The sequence below is a fragment of the Xenopus laevis genome, chromosome 1L (assembly GCF_017654675.1).
Source record: "Xenopus laevis strain J_2021 chromosome 1L, Xenopus_laevis_v10.1, whole genome shotgun sequence".
Classification (NCBI taxonomy): Eukaryota; Metazoa; Chordata; class Amphibia; order Anura; family Pipidae; genus Xenopus; species Xenopus laevis.
The window spans coordinates 140,325,334-140,347,743 of NC_054371.1; the positions used below are offsets into that span (position 1 = coordinate 140,325,334).

The window sequence follows — 22,410 nt, forward strand, 5'->3', positions numbered from 1 at the left end:
GAAACTTAGGGAGAAATCGAACTTTTTAACTCTCTTATCCTTTATTTCAGACCAAATCGCTGACTTCTACGAACGACTGCAGACACAATCCTCCATGTAGAAAAGCAAGAATGGCATCTTTGAATAGGTGAAGAAGTGTACTTTTCGGACATATATGGTTTGTGGGGGTTATTTCACAGTTTGGGGGGTGTTTAGACTGAAAAACTGCAAGTAGTACACATAGAGAGCAGCCCCCAGATTTTCAACTGCAATTGCCCTTATGCGTTGCTCCTGTTTTGGGGTGTTTGGGGGCTACGTCTCTATGTTTATCCATACATATGGGGTATTGTTCTATTCAGGGGAACTTGCAGATTGTCATTGAGCAGGTTTTTTTTAGTTGCCATGGAAACTTAGGGAGAAATCGAACTTTGTAACTCTTTTTTCCTTTATTTCAGACCAAACTGCTGACTTCTACGAACGACTGCGGACCCAATCCTCCATGTAGAAAAGCAAGAATGGCATCTTTGAATAGGTGAAGAAGTGTACTTTTCGGACATATATGGTTTGCAGGGGTTATTTTACAGTTTGGGGGGTGTTTAGACTGAAAAACTACAAGTAGTACACATAGAGCGCAGCCCCCAGATTTTCAACTGCAATTGGCCTTATGCGTTGCTCCTGTTTTGGGGTGTTTGGGGGCTGCGTCTCTATGTTTATCCATACATATGGGGTATTGTTCTATTCAGGAGAACTTGCAGATTGTCATTGAGCAGGTTTTTTTTAGTTGCCATGGAAACTTAGGGAGAAATTGAACTTTGTAACTCTTTTTTCCTTTATTTCAGACCAAATCGCTGACTTCTACGAACGACTGCGGACCCAATCCTCCATGTAGAAAAGCAAGACTGGCATCTTTGAATAGGTGAAGAAGTGTACTTTTCGGACATATATGGTTTGTAGGGGTTATTTTACAGTTTGGGGGGTGTTTAGACTGAAAAACTACAAGTAGTACACATAGAGCGCAGCCCCCAGATTTTCAACTGCAATTGGCCTTATGCGTTGCTCCTGTTTTGGGGTGTTTGGGGGCTGCGTCTCTATGTTTATCCATACATATGGGGTATTGTTCTATTCAGGAGAACTTGCAGATTGTCATTGAGCAGGTTTTTTTTAGTTGCCATGGAAACTTAGGGAGAAATTGAACTTTGTAACTCTTTTTTCCTTTATTTCAGACCAAATCGCTGACTTCTACGAACGACTGCGGACCCAATCCTCCATGTAGAAAAGCAAGACTGGCATCTTTGAATAGGTGAAGAAGTGTACTTTTCAGACATATATGGTTTGTAGGGGTTATTTTACAGTTTGGGGGGTGTTTAGACTGAAAAACTACAAGTAGTACACATAGAGCGCTGCCCCCAGATTTTCAACTGCAATTGCCCTTATGCGTTGCTCCTGTTTTGGGGTGTTTGGGTGCTGCGTCTCTATGTTTATCCATACATATGGGGTATTGTTCTATTCAGGAGAACTTGCAGATTGTCATTGAGCAGGTTTTTTTTAGTTGCCATGGAAACTTAGGGAGAAATCGAACTTTGTAACTCTTTTTTCCTTTATTTCAGACCAAATCGCTGACTTCTACGAACGACTGCGGACCCAATCCTCCATGTAGAAAAGCAAGAATGGCATCTTTGAATAGGTGAAGAAGTGTACTTTTCGGACATATATGGTTTGTAGGGGTTATTTTACAGTTTGGGGGGTGTTTAGACTGAAAAACTACAAGTAGTGCACATAGAGAGCAGCCCCCAGATTTTCAACTGCAATTGGCCTTATGCGTTGCTCCGGTTTTGGGGTGTTTGGGGGCTGCGTCTCTATGTTTATCCATACATATGGGGTATTGTTCTATTCAGGAGAACTTGCAGATTGTCATTGAGCAGGTTTTTTTTAGTTGCCATGGAAACTTAGGGAGAAATCGAACTTTGTAATTCTTTTTTCCTTTATTTCAGACCATATCGCTGACTTCTACGAACGACTGCGGACCCAATCCTCCATGTAGAAAAGCAAGAATGGCATCTTTGAATAGGTGAAGAAGTGTACTTTTCGGACATATATGGTTTGCAGGGGTTATTTTACAGTTTGGGGGGTGTTTAGACTGAAAAACTACAAGTAGTACACATAGAGCGCAGCCCCCAGATTTTCAACTGCAATTGCCCTTATGCGTTGCTCCTGTTTTGGGGTGTTTGGCGGCTGCGTCTCTATGTTTAACCAAACATATGGGGTATTGTTCTATTCAGGAGAACTTGCAGATTGTCATTGAGCAGGTTTTTTTTAGTTGCCATGGAAACTTAGGGAGAAATTGAACTTTGTAACTCTTTTTTCCTTTATTTCAGACCAAATCGCTGACTTCTATGAACGACTGCGGACCCAATCCTCCATGTAGAAAAGCAAGAATGGCATCTTTGAATAGGTGAAGAAGTGTACTTTTTGGACATATATGGTTTGTAGGGGTTATTTTACAGTTTGGGGGGTGTTTAGACTGAAAAACTACAAGTAGTACACATAGAGCGCAGCCCCCAGATTTTCAACTGCAATTACCTTTATGTGTTGCTCCTGTTTTAGGGTGTTTGGGGGCTGCGTCTCTATGTTTATCCATACATATGGGGTATTGTTCTATTCAGGAGAACTTGCAGATTGTCATTGAGCAGGTTTTTTTTAGTTGCCATGGAAATTTAGGGAGAAATTGAACTTTGTAACTCTTTTTTCCTTTATTTCAGACCAAATCGCTGACTTCTACGAACGACTGCGGACACAATCCTCCATGTAGAAAAGCAAGAATGGCATCTTTGAATAGGTGAAGAAGTGTACTTTTCGGACATATATGGTTTGTAGGGGTTATTTTACAGTTTGGGGGGTGTTTAGACTGAAAAACTAAAAGTAGTACACATAGAGCGCAGCCCCCAGATTTTCAACTGCAATTACCCTTATGCGTTGCTCCTGTTTTAGGGTGTTTGGGGGCTGCCTCTCTATGTTTATCCATACATATGGGGTATCGTTCTATTCAGGAGAACTTGCAGATTGTCATTGAGCAGGTTTTTTTTAGTTGCCATGGAAACTTAGGGAGAAATTGAACTTTGTAACTCTTTTTTCCTTTATTTCAGACCAAATCGCTGACTTCTACGAACGACTGCGGACACAATCCTCCATGTAGAAAAGCAAGAATGGCATCTTTGAATAGGTGAAGAAGTGTACTTTTCGGACATATATGGTTTGTAGGGGTTATTTTACAGCTTGGGGGGTGTTTAGACTGAAAAACTAAAAGTAGTACACATAGAGCGCAGCCCCCAGATTTTCAACTGCAATTACCCTTATGCGTTGCTCCTGTTTTAGGGTGTTTGGGGGCTGCGTCTCTATGTTTATCCATACATATGGGGTATCGTTCTATTCAGGGGAACCTGCAGATTGTTATTGAGCAGGTTTTTGTTAGTTGCCATGGAAACTTAGGGAGAAATCTAACTTTGGAACTCTTTTTTCATTTATTTCAGACCAAATCGCTGACTTCTCCGAATGACTGCGCCCACAATTTTCCGTGTAGAAAAGCAACAATCGCATCTTTGAATAGCTGAAGAAGTGCACTTTTCGGACATATATGGTTTGTGGGGGTTATTTCACAGTTTGGGGGTGTTTAGACTGAAGAACTGCAAGTAGTACACATAGAGCGCAGCCCCCAGATTTTCAACTGCAATTGCCCTTATGCGTTGCTCCTGTTTTGGGGTATTTGGGGGCTGCGTCTCTATGTGTATCCATACATATGGGGTATCGTTTTATTCAAGAGAAGTTTGTCTTTCAAATTGTCTGTAGTTATAGCATTTAGAACGGTGTTATTTTGTCAGATTTACATTTGTTCCTGCGTCTTAGTTTGCATTTTAGAAAAAAACTAAAAATGCAACAAAAAAGCTCTAAATATCATGATGCACTGGTAAAATGTGTTTGAATTTTGAGTGAAAACTACACCACCCCTAGAAACCTGAAGGTCTGTAGTTTTTAAAAATACCAAACATGAAGGGATAAGTTAGATTTACATATAAGTTATGCAGCATTAACTGTCACGTGTGCTTATCTACTTTGTTCTGGTGTAAAATTATACAAACTGCTGTTTTAGTTTGGGGGTTACTCCTGGACAAAGAAAGTGGGTTACTGATACATATTTGGTATCGTTGGACTTGGCAGGATCTGGGCTTTTAGAAACAGAAAAAAAATTCATGTAAAATTAACTTTTCTGTGGAAAAAAAACTCAAGATATACACAATTTTTTAACAAATTTTTTTTTTTTTACATATTTCACCCAAAATATACATTAAATCTCCTGAAAAGTCACAAAATTCCACTTGCATGTCGAAGCCCAATTTGTAACGAAAAAAACAATATATAATTTTCCTAGTTTCGTGGAGGTTTTCCTACAATTAAACCTTGTTAATCTGAACAAGTACAAAATGCTTAAAAACGGCTGGCATTTCGCGTAACCAAAATGTGAAATTCTGCTGGCACTTAAAGGGTTAAATTCTAAGCCTGAGAAAAAATGTAAACAAATAAAAAAAAAAATGATGGTGCCAGTATTTGTTTTTTTCCCATCAGTTGGACCAAATGGACCTATGAACAAAATTAAAATAGCTACATCAGGGGTGTCCAAAAGGTAGATCAGGATCTAGCAGTAGACCTTTAGTTGGTTATCAGTATATAATACACAAAAGCCATGAATATCCTGTAAAATATATCCTTATAAACGGTGAGTTCTGATGTCATCAGTTATAAACGGTGAGTTCTGATGTCATTTCTGTCACATGACTCACTGAAATTTGTGTATTATAATAAATAAAGTACCCCCAGTTGCAAAATATGAGGATATTAGAAGTTACCTCGGAGTTCCATGACCTGTATAAAAACACTCGGCCTTCGGCCTCGTGTTTTTATATGGTCATGAAACTCCTCGGTAACTTATAATATCCTTATATTTTACAAGAGGGGCTACTTTATTCACTATATCTCACAACACTGTCAGGCAACAGCTTGTCTAAATCACCCTCCAATTTCATGTTTTTAATTCAGAAGAAATAGATGTTTGATAAATATAACAATATACATTTTTCCCCATAAATCAATATTTAAGTAATATTTTCTATGGAACAGAATGCTAACATTGATATTAAATGATGTAGATCATAATGGGACCACATCACAACAAGTAGCCCTCACATTACTAAAGTATGGGCACTCCTGAGCTACATTATAAGTTGCCTTGTCCTACAAAATGATAAAGTCAGAGTTTGCTTGTTGGGCTTTGTGTTAGCTGTTTCTCATTATGCTTTCATAGCTTAATTCTGGAAAGGACATATAAGCAGGAGAAAATAACTGTTTCAGAGAAAGACTGTTAAATCAATTGATCCTGTAAAATGTTTGCCACAATTTGGTGTTACAATGCTGTAAAAGCTTGGTTTAAGTATGTTAAAGCTCTCCTAGAGAGTTTAGGTCCTATAGATCTACTAATTAACTACAGAACTGACCATTGATTGTGTTTCAGGAGGGGCTCTCCCATTGCTTTCGCTTCTTTCATGTGTACATGCAAAAAGGCAAGCAGCCCAATGCAAGATATAGCGCTCCATGTATTCTGTAGACATAGGTATGCTCATTGCATGCGAACGTATATTGTTGACTGATTCAAGAATGCAACCCTAAAGACAATGCTGGGGTCCTGAATTCATTCCCAGCCATGGCATTATCTGCAAGGAGTTTGTGTGTTCTCCCTGTGTTTGTGTGGGTTTGTTTTCACATGCAGCAGTGATTCCATATCTAGAGCCAAGGCCTAAGGTGGCTCCTGCAGTGCCGTTTACCTTCTTTTCCCCCCAGCTCTTACCTTTCCTGAGCCGGAGGGGTCAGGCACATCGCTAGTGCTGAGAGATAGGTTCTTACAGTTACCAGGAGCAAATTTTTGGATTGGCCAGGCACGGGATGACATTGCAGTAGTTGGCCAGCCTAAATATATTGCAATATATGGACAAACAATCCCTGTTTTGTTTGGGTAAGGCATTTTTAGTAGCTTAAGGCACAAAATATGTCATTGTCTCCGGATTCCAAACCAAAATTTGAAAAAGAGGCCCACATAAAACCCCTATTATACCCATCACAGTTACCCGTTTCTTCAAAATGTATGAATAAATGTCCTTTTTTATGCTGAAATCCATCTGTTTAACAGTATTTTCTTTCTGCATCATTTGAAATCCAGGCAGGGAAGGAGGGACTAAACACTGATGTTACAAATTGTAACAACTTCTCCACCGTTTACAGACAACATGCAGGAACTACATAACCCACAATGCATTGCACTGTGATGTTCCTTTCCTTATTGAAATATTGTGTGCAGGGAATTGTGGGGTTTGGAGGATGCAGGCTGAGGACAGATGGCTGTTGATACAAAGTAACAGTAGTCAGCCAGCTCAGCAAAGTAGTCAGACAGATCAGCAGGAGGCTAGGCTTAGGGAACTGTTCCAGACTATTAGAAGTCATAAAAAATCTGCATATTTTTTAATTGATGTATATTGCAAAGTTGTTTGAAATTATGTTTACTTTTCAAAAAGCTTAAGTTATTTTTTGTGGAGTTTCCCTTTAGTATGAATTGTGGGTTCTTCATAAGATTGTCAACTGGATGTACACATAGTAAGACAATGTTAAAGGTAGCAGGGATAAGAACTGCAATTACAAAACAAAAACGAGAACTGGTTAATTCTAAAAGAGTCAGTTAATAAGAGGAATGGGCAGGCAGGAGCCACACTGGTGATTTAATTATCCAGATTTTGTCTGCATTAGCAGCAAAGTTTCACAAACAATTGTGTGTTCAGGGCTGTTCTTGCCATATCTCACTGCGCTGACTGAAGGGGGAACAACCTTGATGACGCACCGGAGGTGGGGATCAAAATGCCTAATGTGCCCTGTGAAATGTGCAATGAGAGAAAACAAACATGGAAGGGGGGAAAAGCATATATTTGAGGCTATGAAAAATGGACACACTCCCAAATCAAGGAGTCTAAAGTGGTGGAGTTAACAAGGAGGCAAAAGAGACAGAACAGAGTCCTTTTTCCTGTTGTGTTATGTGAGGTATGTAATGTTAAAAGTCTGCATATATGCATAGGCAAATTTATAGTGGTCCTCAACCCAAATGCCTGTTTTGTATAACAAAAGAAAATGTAATGCTAACCAACTTTCTAATATACATGAATTATATATTTTCAGTGGTTTTACATTTATTTGTAAATGTTATTGCAAATGAAAGCAGTATTTGAAACAAAGTAATATTTAGTCAGTTCTGCTCCAGGTCTTTCAATAAACTGTCTGGCAACACAGCATCAGAAGCCAGCAATGCAGAGAATATAACAGAATATACAGTCCAGAGAATGTAAATGTAAAAGCAGTTACATTTAAGAATATTGTTAAAACTATAGAAAATGTTCAATTGGTGTGTAATGGGAAGTTGAAAGGATGAAGTTCCGCACACCAGATTATTGGTTAAAAGCTGAAATCTTTATTAACCTATATTATGAACACGCTGCATGGTTAGCTTGACGCGTTTCGGGCACAGCTGCCCATAATCATTATCATTGCTTAGCACCAAGGCACCCCATTAAAGTTTTTAAAAAAACATTGGTGTCAGGGCCCCATGACAAGTTAAAAAAATTAATTGGTGGCCAGGGCCCCCCTATAAATTGGAAAAAAAAAAAAAATTGCCGGCCAAGGTCCCCCCATAAAAAACACTGGTTGCCAGGGCCTCCTTAAAAGTTTAAAAGAAACTGGGTGGTCAGGGGCCCCAAAGAACATTTTTAAAACAACATTGGTGGCCAGGGGTTTAATAAAAAAAAAATTGGTGTTCAGTGGAACTTACCTTAGGTGGTTCTTCAGCTCCATACGTGGCTTTGGGTGTTTTCCCGGCTTCATGAGTTCAACTTTGGGTCTTTTCACAGCTTCGGATATTCATTGCTTCTTTGGCATTTGTGCAGCGCATCATGTAAGGGGGCCCGTCTAATTCAACTACTGCAGTTGTACCCCTGTGCCCCCCTGATGGCGGCCATGGTTGCCAGTTCACACCAAGCACTGATTTTCAGATAACATTTAGAAGTGATTGAAATTATAGCAGCTATCAGTGGCTAAAATCTAAACAGCAGCTAATCTACAAAGTGATTTCATTCAATTTATTACAAGCCTTCCATGGATAATTATGGAAATACTGTGGGCTATCTATTTTGGCACAGAAGTTCCTGCTTTCATATGTACTGCAATGTCAGCTATTACATAATGCATGACTTGCATTACCTGATCTTAAAGGAAGATCACACTGCAGAGCTCCTAATGATGACAAGGGCTGGGTCTGTAGCAAAAGGCAATGTTTTGGAACACTCTGGACCATTTCTAAAACTTACAGTTACACCCATAAATCAGAGAACTGTTTTTTAATTTTGGTTATGCACATTACCACAATGATTTTTAAATGAAACAACTAAGATGCAGTTGAACTGCAGACTTTCAGTTTTAATTCAGTGGGTTGAACAAAAAGATTGCATAAAAATGTGAGGAACTAAAGCCTTTTTTTTAACACCATTTCAGGGGCTCAAAAGCAACTGGACAATTGACTCATTTGCAGGTGGGGGCAATTCCTTTGTTATGTCTATCAATAAAACAGATAAGCCCTGCAGTTGATTTGAGGGGGGGCTTGTAGCAGCTGCTGATAGGCTGCTGCTGGGAGCGGGATGGGAGGGGGGGTAATATCACTCCAACTTGCAGTGTAGCAGGAAAGAGTGACTGAAGTTTATCAGAGCACAAATCACATGACATGAGGGCTCTTGGCAAACTGTCAATATGTCTAGTCCCATAACAAATTTCAAAATTAAAAAAATCTGCTTGAAAAATGTATTCAGTGCAGAATTCTGCTGTAGCAGTACTATTAACTGGTGCGTTGCGTGAAAAAAACCCATTTTCCCGCAACAGTATACCTTTGAATATAAAATGGGAAGTCTCTTGTGATACCACACCTCATCAAATGAAGCACACAATTGTGCACACATTAGGAGGGAGGAGCTCTGGAGCCACAAGCACTAAAGAAACCTCTGTTTGGCATGTTATGGTTTTGGCATATTTAAGCACCTGTTTGCCAATTTTTACATTGTGGTTTCTTGATAATGTTTGCTGGGCCCTGAGCAGCTGCTAATACATATAGTTTACTCTCTCCTATATATATTTCTACTATTATTTACAAACACAGTAAAACCAGTCTTTGTGCTGATCGATACAGAGTTCTGAGTGAGCTAGCCAGTCTTTCTAAAAATAGCACTGAAGCATGAAAATATTATAATGCTGCATTATCAGAAATGTCTTTCCACCCCCTGATAGTACATGCTATCCTTTAGCAACAATTGGGAAACCGTCTGTAATGCTCTTAAACCTCGCAGAGAAGATAGATTAAAACACATGGAAATCTCTTTAAATTAATTTTAAAAAACAAAAGGAAAGCTCATCATTACACTACAAGGTTGTTGAACTCTACATTGTCCCAGATGTGAAAGTGTTTTGTGTGTAATGCAAAACTGAAGTCCAAGAGCTGCTCCAGATTTTTTTATTTTTTTATTTAAACTACATTTAAAAATGAGAAAGTGGCACAGTGATGTATTGGAGGAGGTTCCATTTGAACATCTGGTTGTTAGTAACCATATGGTAGTTCAGCTTCTTGGAAATAAAGTGACCAGTTTCTTTTTGTCCAGTACTCACTTGCTTACACTGATTAAATAAAATAACTTCTTTATGTAACATACTTCCAGATGAACACAAAGGGTTCTGCAAGATTGATTGCTAAAAATAGGTATAACATTCTGAAATAACCCGATTTTTATGCGATTGTTAGAAACAGATATAGGGATGGAATAACTGCCTAAAAAAAATAAATAAAAGGAAAACATTGACAAATTCTAATCCTTCCCCTTCAGCAGTAGATATCCTCATTATTGAGGGGCACATGGTTACAACGTGTTCAACCATGGCATGTCAAAATAATATTGCACTATATATAATCCAAAGTTTGCCTTGTTAGTGACCTTGCAAAGAGAGTAGCCATTTTCTGTATGAAGCAGCAAACCTGGACTGCTCAGGGCTACAGCAGTTGGTTAAGACACAGTTGATGAACCTGAGCTCAGAATCAAAGCTAAGCGAGTCTTGTACAGGGGCACGCTTTAGACGTTTTATCTCCTGTGTGTAGCCTTGTTTGTTGGGATCACTCATTCCATCTATATCCATAGGGTTAGTGACATAGCTCTGGAAGGTGGTGCTCATCTGTGAAATGTTTCCACTGCCATCAGGGATGCTCGCACTTGTGGACTGTGGAGTGGCTGATTGACTTTGTTCAAGGAGTAGCTGATGAATCAGGTTGAATATCTGGCGCCTTTAAAGGAGATTAAAGAAAACAAAATAGAAGCATATTAGAACTGGGTATAAGAAGTCTTTTGTAAAACAGTAAAGCCTAGGGGGATATTTATCAAGGGCCGAGTTATATTCTCCAATAAAAATTAGAGATTTCAAGGGTATTTTTCAGTCAAAAATCTTTTTTTAGTTAAAAAAAAAAAACTTGAATTTTTCGAGATTTATTATACCCTGAAGCTGGAAATAGCTTGATTTTTATGCATTTTTTATGAATTTAATGGCAGAGGTCACTTGAACCATTTGAAGATGTTTGTAGCCTTCATGATGGTTTAGTTTTTTTCAGTGGGTTTCACTCGAAAACTTGATCAATTAGAGCATTCGAGTTCATCACCCCGGCTACACATTTTTTTATATTCGAGTTTTTCTTAAATTAGATACCATTCGAGTTGTGAGTTCATTTGAGGTCTAAAAAAGCTCACAAAGCTCTAAAATTCAATCTTTAATAAATAACCCCCTAAAGTCGATAAATTTCAACTATAAGAAGGCAGAATTAAACCTAAATATGAGCTTTGGTCTGTGAGTTGCTCTGCACTGTGGCCCTGGAGTATTTGTGCCACTATGCCTAAATTCCTTATATTTGTATAATATTAAGTAGGGATGCACCACATCCAGGATTTGGTTTGGTATCTGAACGAATCGAATCCTTAAAATCATGTGACTTTGTCACACAACAAGGAAGCAAAAATTTTTTTGCTGCGCTTTGTTTTTTCCTTTCCCATCCTGATTTGCATATGCAAATTAGGTTTTGGATTCAGTTTGGTGGAATCTTTCACGAAGGATTCAGGGGTTTGGCAAAATCCAAAAAAGTGGAATTGGTGCATTCTTAATATTAAGTCCCTCAAGCATGATTTCTATCTGAACAACTAAATATAACATTAAAAAAATACATTACAGCTTACTCCTGTTTTGGCAATCCTTAAACGCCTTCATTTGACTTAATATGTAGTAATCCCAAACTGCATGCAGGGGCGAATGCCATATATTAGCAAAGTACTACCTTCCCCTTCCCTAATTATAAAATGTCGACTGGACCAAGCTCACAACAACCAAAGGGTCCTTGGAAGAAAGAGTTGTGATCTTTCTGTCTAAATGTAACCACGACAAGCTTTAGTGGCCATATTTTAAAAGGCACTGAGATGAGAACAAATGCTTCAGGGGCAGCATCTGCCTATACAGATAAAGATGTCTTCCTCAATCTGAATGCCAGACAGTGCACAAGACAATGGCTTTGCAGTAAATTGTAAGGGGTCATCACTTTCTTTCCAGGAGAAGAACTAAAAGCATCACTAATCCATGAGACACCTTTATAGACTTTTCTTTTTTATCAGAAAAGAACAATCACTCATAAAAGAGAATTCAAATCAACCTGAGCAAACAGACATATATTATTCGTGAAAGCACGTTAAATAGGAAATCATAATATTTCATTTTAATGCTAAAGAAAGCCAAACATTTGGGAATATCTCCATGCCCAGGTGTTTTTACAGATCTTACAGCAAAGGATACTCAAAACAGCTAGGTTCTCTATGTCGAAATATACAAAAATCAGAAAATAACACCATAAAGTAAGTAAGGCCAAGTATAAATGGAAACCCTGAGCAGAGCCCAATGGCCAAGGACAACAGTAATAAATCAAGTTAAATTACAAGCACATATTCAAGTCCATTTAGCAATAACTATGTATTATACATTTCCATTTATACATGCCGATGTTTGGCTCTGCTTCATCGAAACACTGGCATGTGTTAATGGTGATGTAGAATATAATGCAGAATGCATAAAGTTATTGCTAAATGAACTTGACTGTGCACTTCTCATTTCACTTTATCATTGTTAAAGCACTGGAGAGGGAAATTACAGTCAAGCACATCATTTTGCTGTACTGAGCTTATAATTTAAGAAGATTCTTAGTAAGACCGCTTACATGTCTAAAGGGTCTTCTACATATAAGACTGGATATAGATGAAAAAGCTCATCTCAGCAATGTCTAGAAACTATCAGCATTTATACAAGAAGTAAAAAGCAGTTTTCTAATTTGGCTCAAACATAAAGAATGACTAAAGAATGGTTTTCCTAAGGGCCAATCAAAATCAAAAGAAAAAAGCAGGAATTCTAATTTGCACAGATTTTGATTTAAAAATGCTCTCACTATATTTCAGCTTGGAAATATAGTCTATCTTTTTCCCACCACAGAATTTGAGAAAATATTTGCATAACAAGATAAATGATTCTGTACAATCCCTTATTCCTTTAAAGGAATATAAATATGTCACCAGATATGATGTTGAAATAAATATAAACCCTTCTCATTTCAAAATACTCAACAGCCCACCTAAACAATCAAACTGATTTGTTCAACAGAGCTTTATTGAACCTCAAGTTTTTACTTACCTATGACACCATAATGTTTCATGCCCAGGGAAGGAATCAACAAGCTCTCTGTTGAGGTCCATTTCTTCTTCTAATAAATAAGGAAGATCAAAACATATTTGGTTCCAGTTGGCCTCTCCATCCCTTGGAAGACATAGATTTTCCTCATTTGCAATCAGGTCTGTGATAGCTCCCACATTATCAAAGTCCTTTAGTGTTTTACTCAGTAGAGACTTCAGCAGGAACTGACGATAGTGAAATCCACTATGGTCTGAAACATGCATGGAGACCCAGTGTTTGGTGGAAGACAGCTCATCGATCAGGAGCTAAAAATAAAAAAGGAACAAACTCTTAAATCAATCATAAACAAGACTCAACATTTGTTTCATCCGAAGCAGTATCATAAATAATTTTTTGCAGGTATGGGGCCAGTTATCCAGAATGCTTGGGACCTGGGACTTTCTGGATAAACGGTCTTTCCATAATTTGGGTCACCATACTTTGTCTACTAAAAAATCTTTAAAGCATTAATGAAAAACAATAGAATTGTTTTACATCCAATAAGGATTAATTATATATATTATATAATTAGGATTAATAACAATGTAATGTTTTATTACTATACAGAAAAAGGAATAGAAATATGTTTTAAAATTTTTAATTAATTCTGGAAATGGAGAGATGACCTTCCCGTAATTTGGACCTTTCTGGATATCAGATCCTATACAAGTATTCTGGAGATTTTGGCCATAAGTACAGAGATCATGTAGTCACTTTGGCAGTATTAACTAAACTGGCCACCAATATGTTTGACCCCACACAATCATTTTGTAACCAGAATCAGGGTAGAACAATCAAACCTTTATCATTGCAATTAGGTAATCACGAGCTGAACTGCACCACTGCACTTACTTGAGTAGTAGTAGTAGTTCCTCTGAGTAGTTGTGGTGTTTATACAAAGGGCCTATAGGTGTCACTGTGCACAAGAGTTATACTGTGTACATAGTACTTTCTACACTGTTTTAAAGTATTAAAGTTGATGTGTAATGGCTGCATGAACCTGCTAATAAAGCACTGTTATACTATACTCATCCTCGGCTACCCAAAACACAACAGTAGCAGTAGTAGTTCTTACACAAAAGAGAGTTAGCAGAATCCAGCGCTGTGACTGTTCTTTTTCAGCCGTACTTGCACCACCCTTTTTTAACTGCCTTATTTTCCTTTACTCCAATTTGTTTGCAGTTTGAAATAACTTAAAGATAAGTACTTCTAATACATCAAGTGGAATTATTTGGCCCTAAATAAGACAATCCTGTAATAATGAATATGGAGAATTTCTGTTTTAAGTAATTTGTGCATTTAAAAAAAAAAACCTATTCATATAGTATAAACAAAGGATTCAGAGATTCCTTTAACATGTATCTCCATAATCCTCAGATTTTTCTCCCCTCTACAATATTGTTAAAGTCTTAAAATGAATTTCTCTAAATCCATTAAATCCTGACTACAGCTGCATCAGTGTGCAATGAAACCCTTAAACAAAGGAGTATTTAAAAGGAGCAGAACAAAGAAGAGGTTAGCTGGCATTTCATTTGATCCGCAAGAAGCAAGAACAGAAAAACACAATCCTTTTGAGTCTAGCCTATAACAGAAAAAAGCAAAAACCTTCAGCCGCACCAAGCAACAGCAAACATAGAGCCCAGATAAGTGCTGACTGGGTAAGCTGAATTCCTAAAATGGATCTAAGTAATTTTCTGCATAATAACTCTTATTTAAATGATGGATTTCAGCTAAAACTCCTTATGTAGAATACGGATGTCAAAATAATAATCATCCAGCTGTTTTACTCTTGGTATCCCTGGGAATGTTGGATGAAAACATTTTATATATAATCCAAATGATTATATGTCCCCCAAAAACTACTACAGTCTCCTCGAACTTCAGGGTATGAACATATAAAGTTATTATATTATTAATCAATAATAATAATAATAAATACCAAAAAAAACAACAAAATGATGTATTCTGGGTTTATGTCTTTAATGTGTTTTTCCTGCAGCTAAACTAACCCAGCCAGATTGCTGTCAAGAAAGGGGTTAAAGGGATTCTGTCAGGGGAAAACATTTTTTTTCAAACTACATTAGTTAATTGTGATGCTCTAGCAGAGTCCTGTACTGAAATCCCTTTTCAAAAGAGCAAACAGATTTATTTAGATTTAATTTTAAAATTTGACGTGGGGCTAGACATGTTACTAGTTTCCCAAGTGCCTTGAGTCATGTGACCTGATAAACTTCAATCACTCTTTACTGCTGCACTGCAAGTTGCAATGATATCATTCCCTCAATTTTTCTCCCCAGCAGCCTATCAACAGAATAATGGGAATGCTAAAAATATATTGCTAAAAATGCTCCCTTGCCCTACCTAGTGGTACATATGAGAATACCTAAAAGCAGTTCCATTGTGAAGTGCTGGCTCTTTCTGAAAGCACATGGCCAAGCACAATGACCTGAGATGGCTGCCTACACACACTAATATTAAAACTAAAAAAAATTACATTTGTTGGTTCAATATGGCAAAAGAATTACTTGAAATGTAATTTAGTACTAAAAACGACAATAAAAACGATGACAGGATCCCTTTACAATAAAAGAAGGATAACGGCAACTGCACTGAATAGCACCCATATTTTGTGAATTTATGCAAAAAAATAAGTAGATACATGCACGAAATGAGCACTATTGTGGAGGCAAATAAAACAGTGGTGACCAGCCATTATCAGATTGTATAAATTATACTGTACAGGGGACACAATTATTGAATATTTTTTTACAAATGGCAAAATCTCTTAGATTTACAAGATAATCAAATCCTTTACTCTACCGTAGCTTTTAAATTTCCAAGGTGCTGTACAACCCAGATGCGATGGGACCAGGAATTATAGTTACTTGGGTATCTTCCAGCAGCCTCACAGCAAACATGCATTTCTTCCTCCACAATAGCTTGGATCCTCTCAGAGGTCTCAGGACAGATGGCATCCTTGTCCACAACAGCGGCCACAACTAATTCCTGCACAAGACGTTGCAATGCCCAGCGCCTGTATCACAGGACAGCATAAGAATAAATTATTTAATTGGTAGAAGACCTGCTGCCCCACCTCCACAATCAATGACTGGTGTCTTTATGCCACTATTGTGTTACTGTATTGGTGTTAATGTCTATCAAACAAAACAAAATAATCATAATACTAATCATAATACACCTTGAAATCATAATAATTAGATATATATATTATACTCAATTTACACCCTCTGCTGGGTGCAGCATACTGTCAAAGTAACCTAAGAACTTTATCTATTTATCCCTAACAAACTGCCAAATAAAAAGAGAAAAAGAAACACCTCAGTAAACAGTTTCAGATAATGAAATATTTCCCATGGCATGGGGGGTATAATGTGCCTAGCATACTCTCTACCTAGTGTCAAGAGATTGGTTTATAAATTGTTGCTGGGGAAGAAGATGCTGTGTTTTTTGGAAATAGTTTTCCAATGGGAGTCAGATATAATTTACTCATAGGGTATTCTATCACAGCATTTTAACCTCCCAACTTGTTCTGCGTATACCAATGAGATAAGCGTATAGAGACAGTCTGACAGGAAACTATTAAATCAGTGACATCACAGCTCTCAGGGGAAATCATGTTTAAAAAGCAGTCAAATCTGCTGGAATCTTGCAGTCGGAGAGCACAAGATGAAACGAGTGCTGATCGATAGTAGGATGAGATGCATGCATTTCAGCAAATGATATACTGTTTCACAGGTCAAATGTAAATCCTGTAGAGCATTTACAAGTCCTTCTCTTGAAATATTTCCAATATTCATAACAGGGAGGCAAAGAGAGCGACAAACATCCTGAAAGGTCACCAACTTATGGAACATTAGGAAGGATATAATGCTAATTAGGAAGAAACATTTCAAATGATGAGAAAGTTGTACTATGGCAATTGTAAATATATATTATTTAACAGTTCTGACTTCTGACATCATGCGGCGACAGACCACAGTCCGTGATGCTGGGAACCTTCAACTATAAACTCATACTTATATATTGGTTCCAGAAAAATAAAATATATTTAATTATTATTATATTAGCATAATATAATATTAATGGTATTATTTAATTATGTCAATTTTATTTTAATAATACACATACTTTATAATAAACCCCCCCCACATATAGCACAATATTAACTAAAAAGTATCCACACTTGAGCTCTATGTACCCACATGTACTAGATTTGTGCCATCTGCTGATGATGCAGTGCAAGTTACTAACCACATGCCGAATGTACTATGTGGATTTCACTTAGCACGCTCTTTGCACGTTGTATTTTGCAAATGCTTAGCATAAAATATATGCCAGCTAAAAGAAATAGTATAGTATCTGCAATTCAATATTCAGAAAACTCAAATAGAGGAAGATCATCTACCAAATTCATTTTAGCAAGAAAATCTAATTCAAATTTTTTCCCCTATAATAACACAGTACAGGTACGGGACCTGTTATCCAGAATGCTTGGGACCTGTGGGTTTCCGAAAAATAAAAATTTCTGTAATTTGGATCTTCATACCTTAAGTCTACTAGAAAATCATGTAAACATTAAATAAACCCAACTAGGCTGATTTTGTTTCCAGTAAGGATTAATTATATCTAAGTTTGGATCAAGGTAGTGCTTTAAAAGGAAATTGCTTTAAAGATTTGGATTATTTGTTTATAATGGAGTCTATGGGAGACGGCCTTTCCGTAATTCAGAGCTTTCTGGATAACAGGTTTCCGAATAATCCCATACCTGTATATTGTTTTTGATTCGAACTAGCATCAATCCATACAAATTAAATTAGCATCTGAAAGAGAGCCGAGTCATACCAAATTGCGACATGGTAGTTATGGAGAAACTGTCAGGTGTTTAGTATTTCCTTACTATTCTATACTATTTTTTAAATGTTTACTGATTTTTATAACAGCATCTCCAACAGTTATCCCATCTAGCATTAGTAAGGGGTGGCATTTTGAGTCCAAGGCATAACAATCTGTATTCTAGACACAGTTCCTTTCTGCTAGCCTTCAAACATATTCATGAACTAGGAGACAGCTGAGATGAAAAAACAAAACAATAAATTACCTTATTCTCAACATATTATGTGTGTGTTTTTCCTGGTTATCTGGGGGCAGTCTAGGGGGTTCAAGATTTGTGGGGATCCTGCAGTCTGAAGTACTAATTTGGAAAGGTGTTCAGATATCCAGAGTGAGCATACCTTATAAATATGTTAATTGGCATAGAGACTGTATTGTTAACCATTTTGATCCACTGCCTTTTTTGGGGGGGGGGGATTTGACTTCCACTTCATGGCAATGAGCCTTTTAGCTTGTATAAAGAAAAAGTTGAGGAGGGTTTTTCTGCTATTGTAGGGTCTCGGACACTTGGTTCAGTAATTGAGTAAGTGGGGTAATGCGTACTAGTATTAGGCCAAATTCTCTTGATAGTGGGGCAATGCTAGACTTGGTTAAAGGAATTGTTCAGTGTAAAAATAAAAACTGGGTAAATAGATAGGCTGTGCAAAATAAAAAATGTTTCTAATATAGTTAGTTAGCCAAAAATGTAATGTATAAAGGCTGGAGTGATTTGATGTATAACAAGTCAGTCAGAAACTACTTCCTGCTTTTCAGATCTCTTGGCTTACACTGACTGGTTACCAGGCAGTGACCAATCAGAGATTTGAGGGGTGGGCCACATGGGTCATATCTGTTGCTTTTGAATCTGAGCTGAATGCTGAGGATCAATTGCAAACTCACTGAACAGAAATGTACCATGTGGCCCCCCCCCTTCAAGTCACTGACTAGCTCAGAGTTATAGAGCTGAAAAGCAGGAAGTTGGATTCTGGCTGTTTTATTAGACATTTGTTCACTCCAGCCTTTATATATTACATTTTTGGCTAGCTAACTATATTAGAAACATTTTTTATTTTGCACAGCCTATCTATTTACACAGTTTTTAGTTTCACACTGAACTGTTCCTTTAATGACGTCTGCAGGTGAATGAGAGCATTTGGGGCAAATATCAGGTATGTCAAGGTTTAAAGTGTTTTTTTTTTTTTTTTGGTCCACTAAGTCAACATGAATAATAATTCAGTTGGTTTACGGGACACTGGCAGTGTGAACAAGGGCCAGTTTAAATAATTAGAAATGGCTGAAGGTGTACAGAGCTAACAGGTAGGACTAGCACTTAGCAATAATTGCCTCCAGTATCGTCTCTGCACACTGTGAATGCTTACACTCAAGGTTTCACTTTATAAGGACTATTATGCACATGATTTTTAATCAAATATTTACTTTTAGAAATAAATGTGTTTTATTTTCCACATTTTTTGGCTTCCCACTTAAAGTGGACCTGTCACCCAGACACAAAAATCTGTATAATAAAAGTCCTTTTCAAATTAAACATGAAATCCAATTTCTATTTTTTATTTAAGCATTCATAGCTGTTGTAAACTCATTTAAAAATCTCAGCTGTCAATCAAATATTGTCTGCCCCTCCTCTATGCCCGTGGCATAGAGGCGGGCAGACAATTACTTTCACTTTCAATTCAGCACTTCTTAGATGTCACTGCTCCCCACACATTCCCCCACTTCTCTTTACCATTTAATTGTGTAACCAGGACATGGGGATGGACATCGGGTCCCCCATTCTGGTGCACAAACAAGATTCTGAGATGATGCATGGCTTTCCTTAATAACAGTGTCCACAAAATGGCTGCTGCCTGCTTGCTATAATTTTGAAATCCCAGACTGAAGGAAACAAGATTCAAATAATTTATATAGTGTAATTAAAGTTCATTTTCCTTGACTAATCTGATAAAATAGGATTTTGAATAATTTTTTTGGGTGACGGGTCCCCTTTAAACTTCACTTCTAAGAGTGGTCATATTATATGTAATCAGGAGCTCATTTGGCTTATGCAGGCTCAAGGCCATCAAGGCATACTTGAGTGCTTGCCTCTTCCATCTAAAGCATTGCCTGGTCACTGCTGGACAGTGGTTTCACAGTGTCATAACTGCCACTTGCTTGTGTGTCTAGAACTTTAGAGAACTATGTAAATACTAGACATTAAGCCCGTTAAATTAACGGGCGCTAGAACATATGTAGTCAAACATTCGCCAGAGACGGTCCGTGGGGCACATGCGCAGTAGCGCAATCCCACGGACTCAGGGACTTGACGCAGAGACACTTGCACTTTATTATATAGGATTAATAATTGCCTCCACTGTCTGTACAGAATTGAATGAACAACAACTACCATTTTAATTTTAACACTCCATGCACGTACTATTTAGTTTGCTATGCCCACGCACAGAACTAATACACACACAGTGGCAAGTTGTGTACCTGCCCAGCTAGTACGAACAGTTTGGTGGTTAATGGGCTGAAAGTAATGTCACAATGGGAAATAGGGTTGAGTGGCCAGTTAACTATGCTGCTAATGGCTGCGCTTTCGAACAGAGGCCGGAAGGCCGCAGATTGGAGAATCTCGAAGTAAACCTGTAGAATACAATCACGTTCTTTTACCCCCACCCTCGTTACCTGATAACTCTGTCTCGGAGAGTAACCACGATGCTGAAAATGAGCCCCGCTTCCGCCAGGAGACTTGTACGGGGGAGAGTTGTACCGAGGACTCGGCCTTCGGGGCGGTGTGTTGTTGCTTGGAGACTGATGCCCCCCGTATCTTCCACCATGAAAAGGTGGAGCCATCATGCTGTTTGGGGAAGAACGCGGAGACTGGCCGCCCCTTGGCGGCCACTGCCCGAAAGGTGGGGTGCGGGGGCTGCCTTAGCCCCAGTTCGGACTCGGCGGAGGATACATGGGCCCGGGAGACCTCCGCTTTGGTAAGCAATAGGGCTGCGGAAAGATCCCGGCTCCTTGCGTTGTCCCCGGTATAAGTTGATGATGGAGAACGGAAGTTTTGTCGGTGCATAATTAGGCTTAAAAGTATGCCACGACAACCAAACATAACCTCCACTCGGATCCTCATCCAACAGAACGCTATTTCCGCTTCCGTCTGTACATTCTCCGGATACAGTTCATAACTTCCGTTCATGAGATCGACTTCTATTTGCTTACTGTTGTTACCGGCTTCGGACGTTTACTGTTTAGACGTTTGTGCATTAAACCTAGTAGTGTTCTAAGACGATTTGTATGTTTTTTTTTTTTTGTATGTTTTTTTTTTTCCAACGCGCGCTAGAACGGGCTGCCAGAGGGGGGTCCGTGGGGCACATGCGCAGTAGCGCATTTCCACGGACACAGGGACGGACTGGACGCAGAGATACTTGGATTTTATTATATAGGATATAGGCCGCCAGAGACGGTCCGTGGGGCACATGCGCAGTAGCGCAATCCCACGGACACAGGGACTGGACGCAGAGACACTTCAACTTTATTATATAGGATTATATAGGATAGGATGGTGTGATGGGGATAGTAATGAGCTGAAAAGTCTATAAACTCTACATGGCATTGTTTTCAATCATTATACAAACAGAGCCGCAGCATTCCAACAATGACTGATGTGTCATTGCTCCTCCTGACCTGCAGATGCCGCTCTGCTTCTTCATTTTCGCGTTCTGGCCTTACTCTTTCCTTGATAGTATCGCCTCTGCAAGTCTCCGGCCAGTACAGAACTTTCCCCGTACTGATCGTCAGTGAGGGACAGTGTGCGCGGCGCGTTCTTGTGCTGGCTTTCCTGTGCTTCGGCCTTGGCTTTTCACTGAGCAGTTGTTGAAGGCCGCGATGCGTGTAGTACGTACAGGTAATGCGATTGTGTAGCACGTACAAATACTTTGCCTGTGCTGCTGCCCAACACCTGGCACAGACATAACGGGGGCTGCCAGATTACTGTCAGACTTACAGCTGGGTATCTCGTGCATTTTACACTTCTCTCGAGGGGATTGTTTGTGCTTTATAAAATATGACAGTAGAGTGGGGCGTTTGTGACGTTATTAATAGTTACGTAGCGTAGGGGTTGTATAGCGTGCAGCTGGAAATACGGTCCGTGGGGCACATGCGCAGTAGCGCATTTCCACGGACACAGGGACGGACTGGACGCAGAGACACTTGGATTTTATTATTATAGATTACAGATTAGTAAAACTAATTCCTTTTGCTGCAGGTTTACCACTAAAATGGATTTGAACCAAACAAATGTGAGATAAAGAAACATACAGATTACAAAATAAAACATTCATTTTTTTTAAATGAAATGAAAAATAAAAATAAAGTTTGACCTGTGTATCCATGTCTCTGGGCTCTTTGGAAACTTAGTCAATGCCAGTTTTCCAAGCTGTAAATCTTTAACTGGGTTCAAGGTTCCAGACTGTATTAACTCTTTCCTGTAAATACAAATTAGTCCAACAGGTCATAATGAATTAGATGCACATAGACTGTAAAGTATTGTAAAAATAGATATTTATAAAAACAGAAAATCTCTGGCTTCAAGGTAAAAGATCACTCTTGGTGTAC

General features: G+C 38.4%; 1 protein-coding gene and 1 long non-coding RNA gene across 2 annotated transcripts in view; one reads left to right on the forward strand and one right to left on the reverse strand.

The window, feature by feature from the left end:
• Positions 1 to 81: 81 nt before the first annotated feature.
• On the forward strand, positions 82 to 3,613 carry LOC121401375. The gene is made up of 2 exons (XR_005966187.1): positions 82 to 127; positions 3,507 to 3,613. It is a non-coding gene; the product is annotated as an uncharacterized LOC121401375 (long non-coding RNA).
• A 6,168-nt stretch (positions 3,614 to 9,781) lies between these two features.
• Positions 9,782 to 22,410, reverse strand: part of ptar1.L (protein prenyltransferase alpha subunit repeat containing 1 L homeolog) — a 33,575-nt gene continuing 20,946 nt past the window's right edge. Inside the window, exons 4-7 of the mRNA NM_001096887.1 lie at positions 22,176 to 22,280; positions 15,724 to 15,937; positions 12,865 to 13,169; positions 9,782 to 10,435 (exon numbers count right to left, since the gene is read on the reverse strand). Of these exons, the coding sequence (NP_001090356.1) occupies positions 10,084 to 10,435; positions 12,865 to 13,169; positions 15,724 to 15,937; positions 22,176 to 22,280 (976 nt within the window). The 3' untranslated portion in view covers positions 9,782 to 10,083. The remainder of the gene's footprint in view (positions 10,436 to 12,864; positions 13,170 to 15,723; positions 15,938 to 22,175; positions 22,281 to 22,410) is intronic.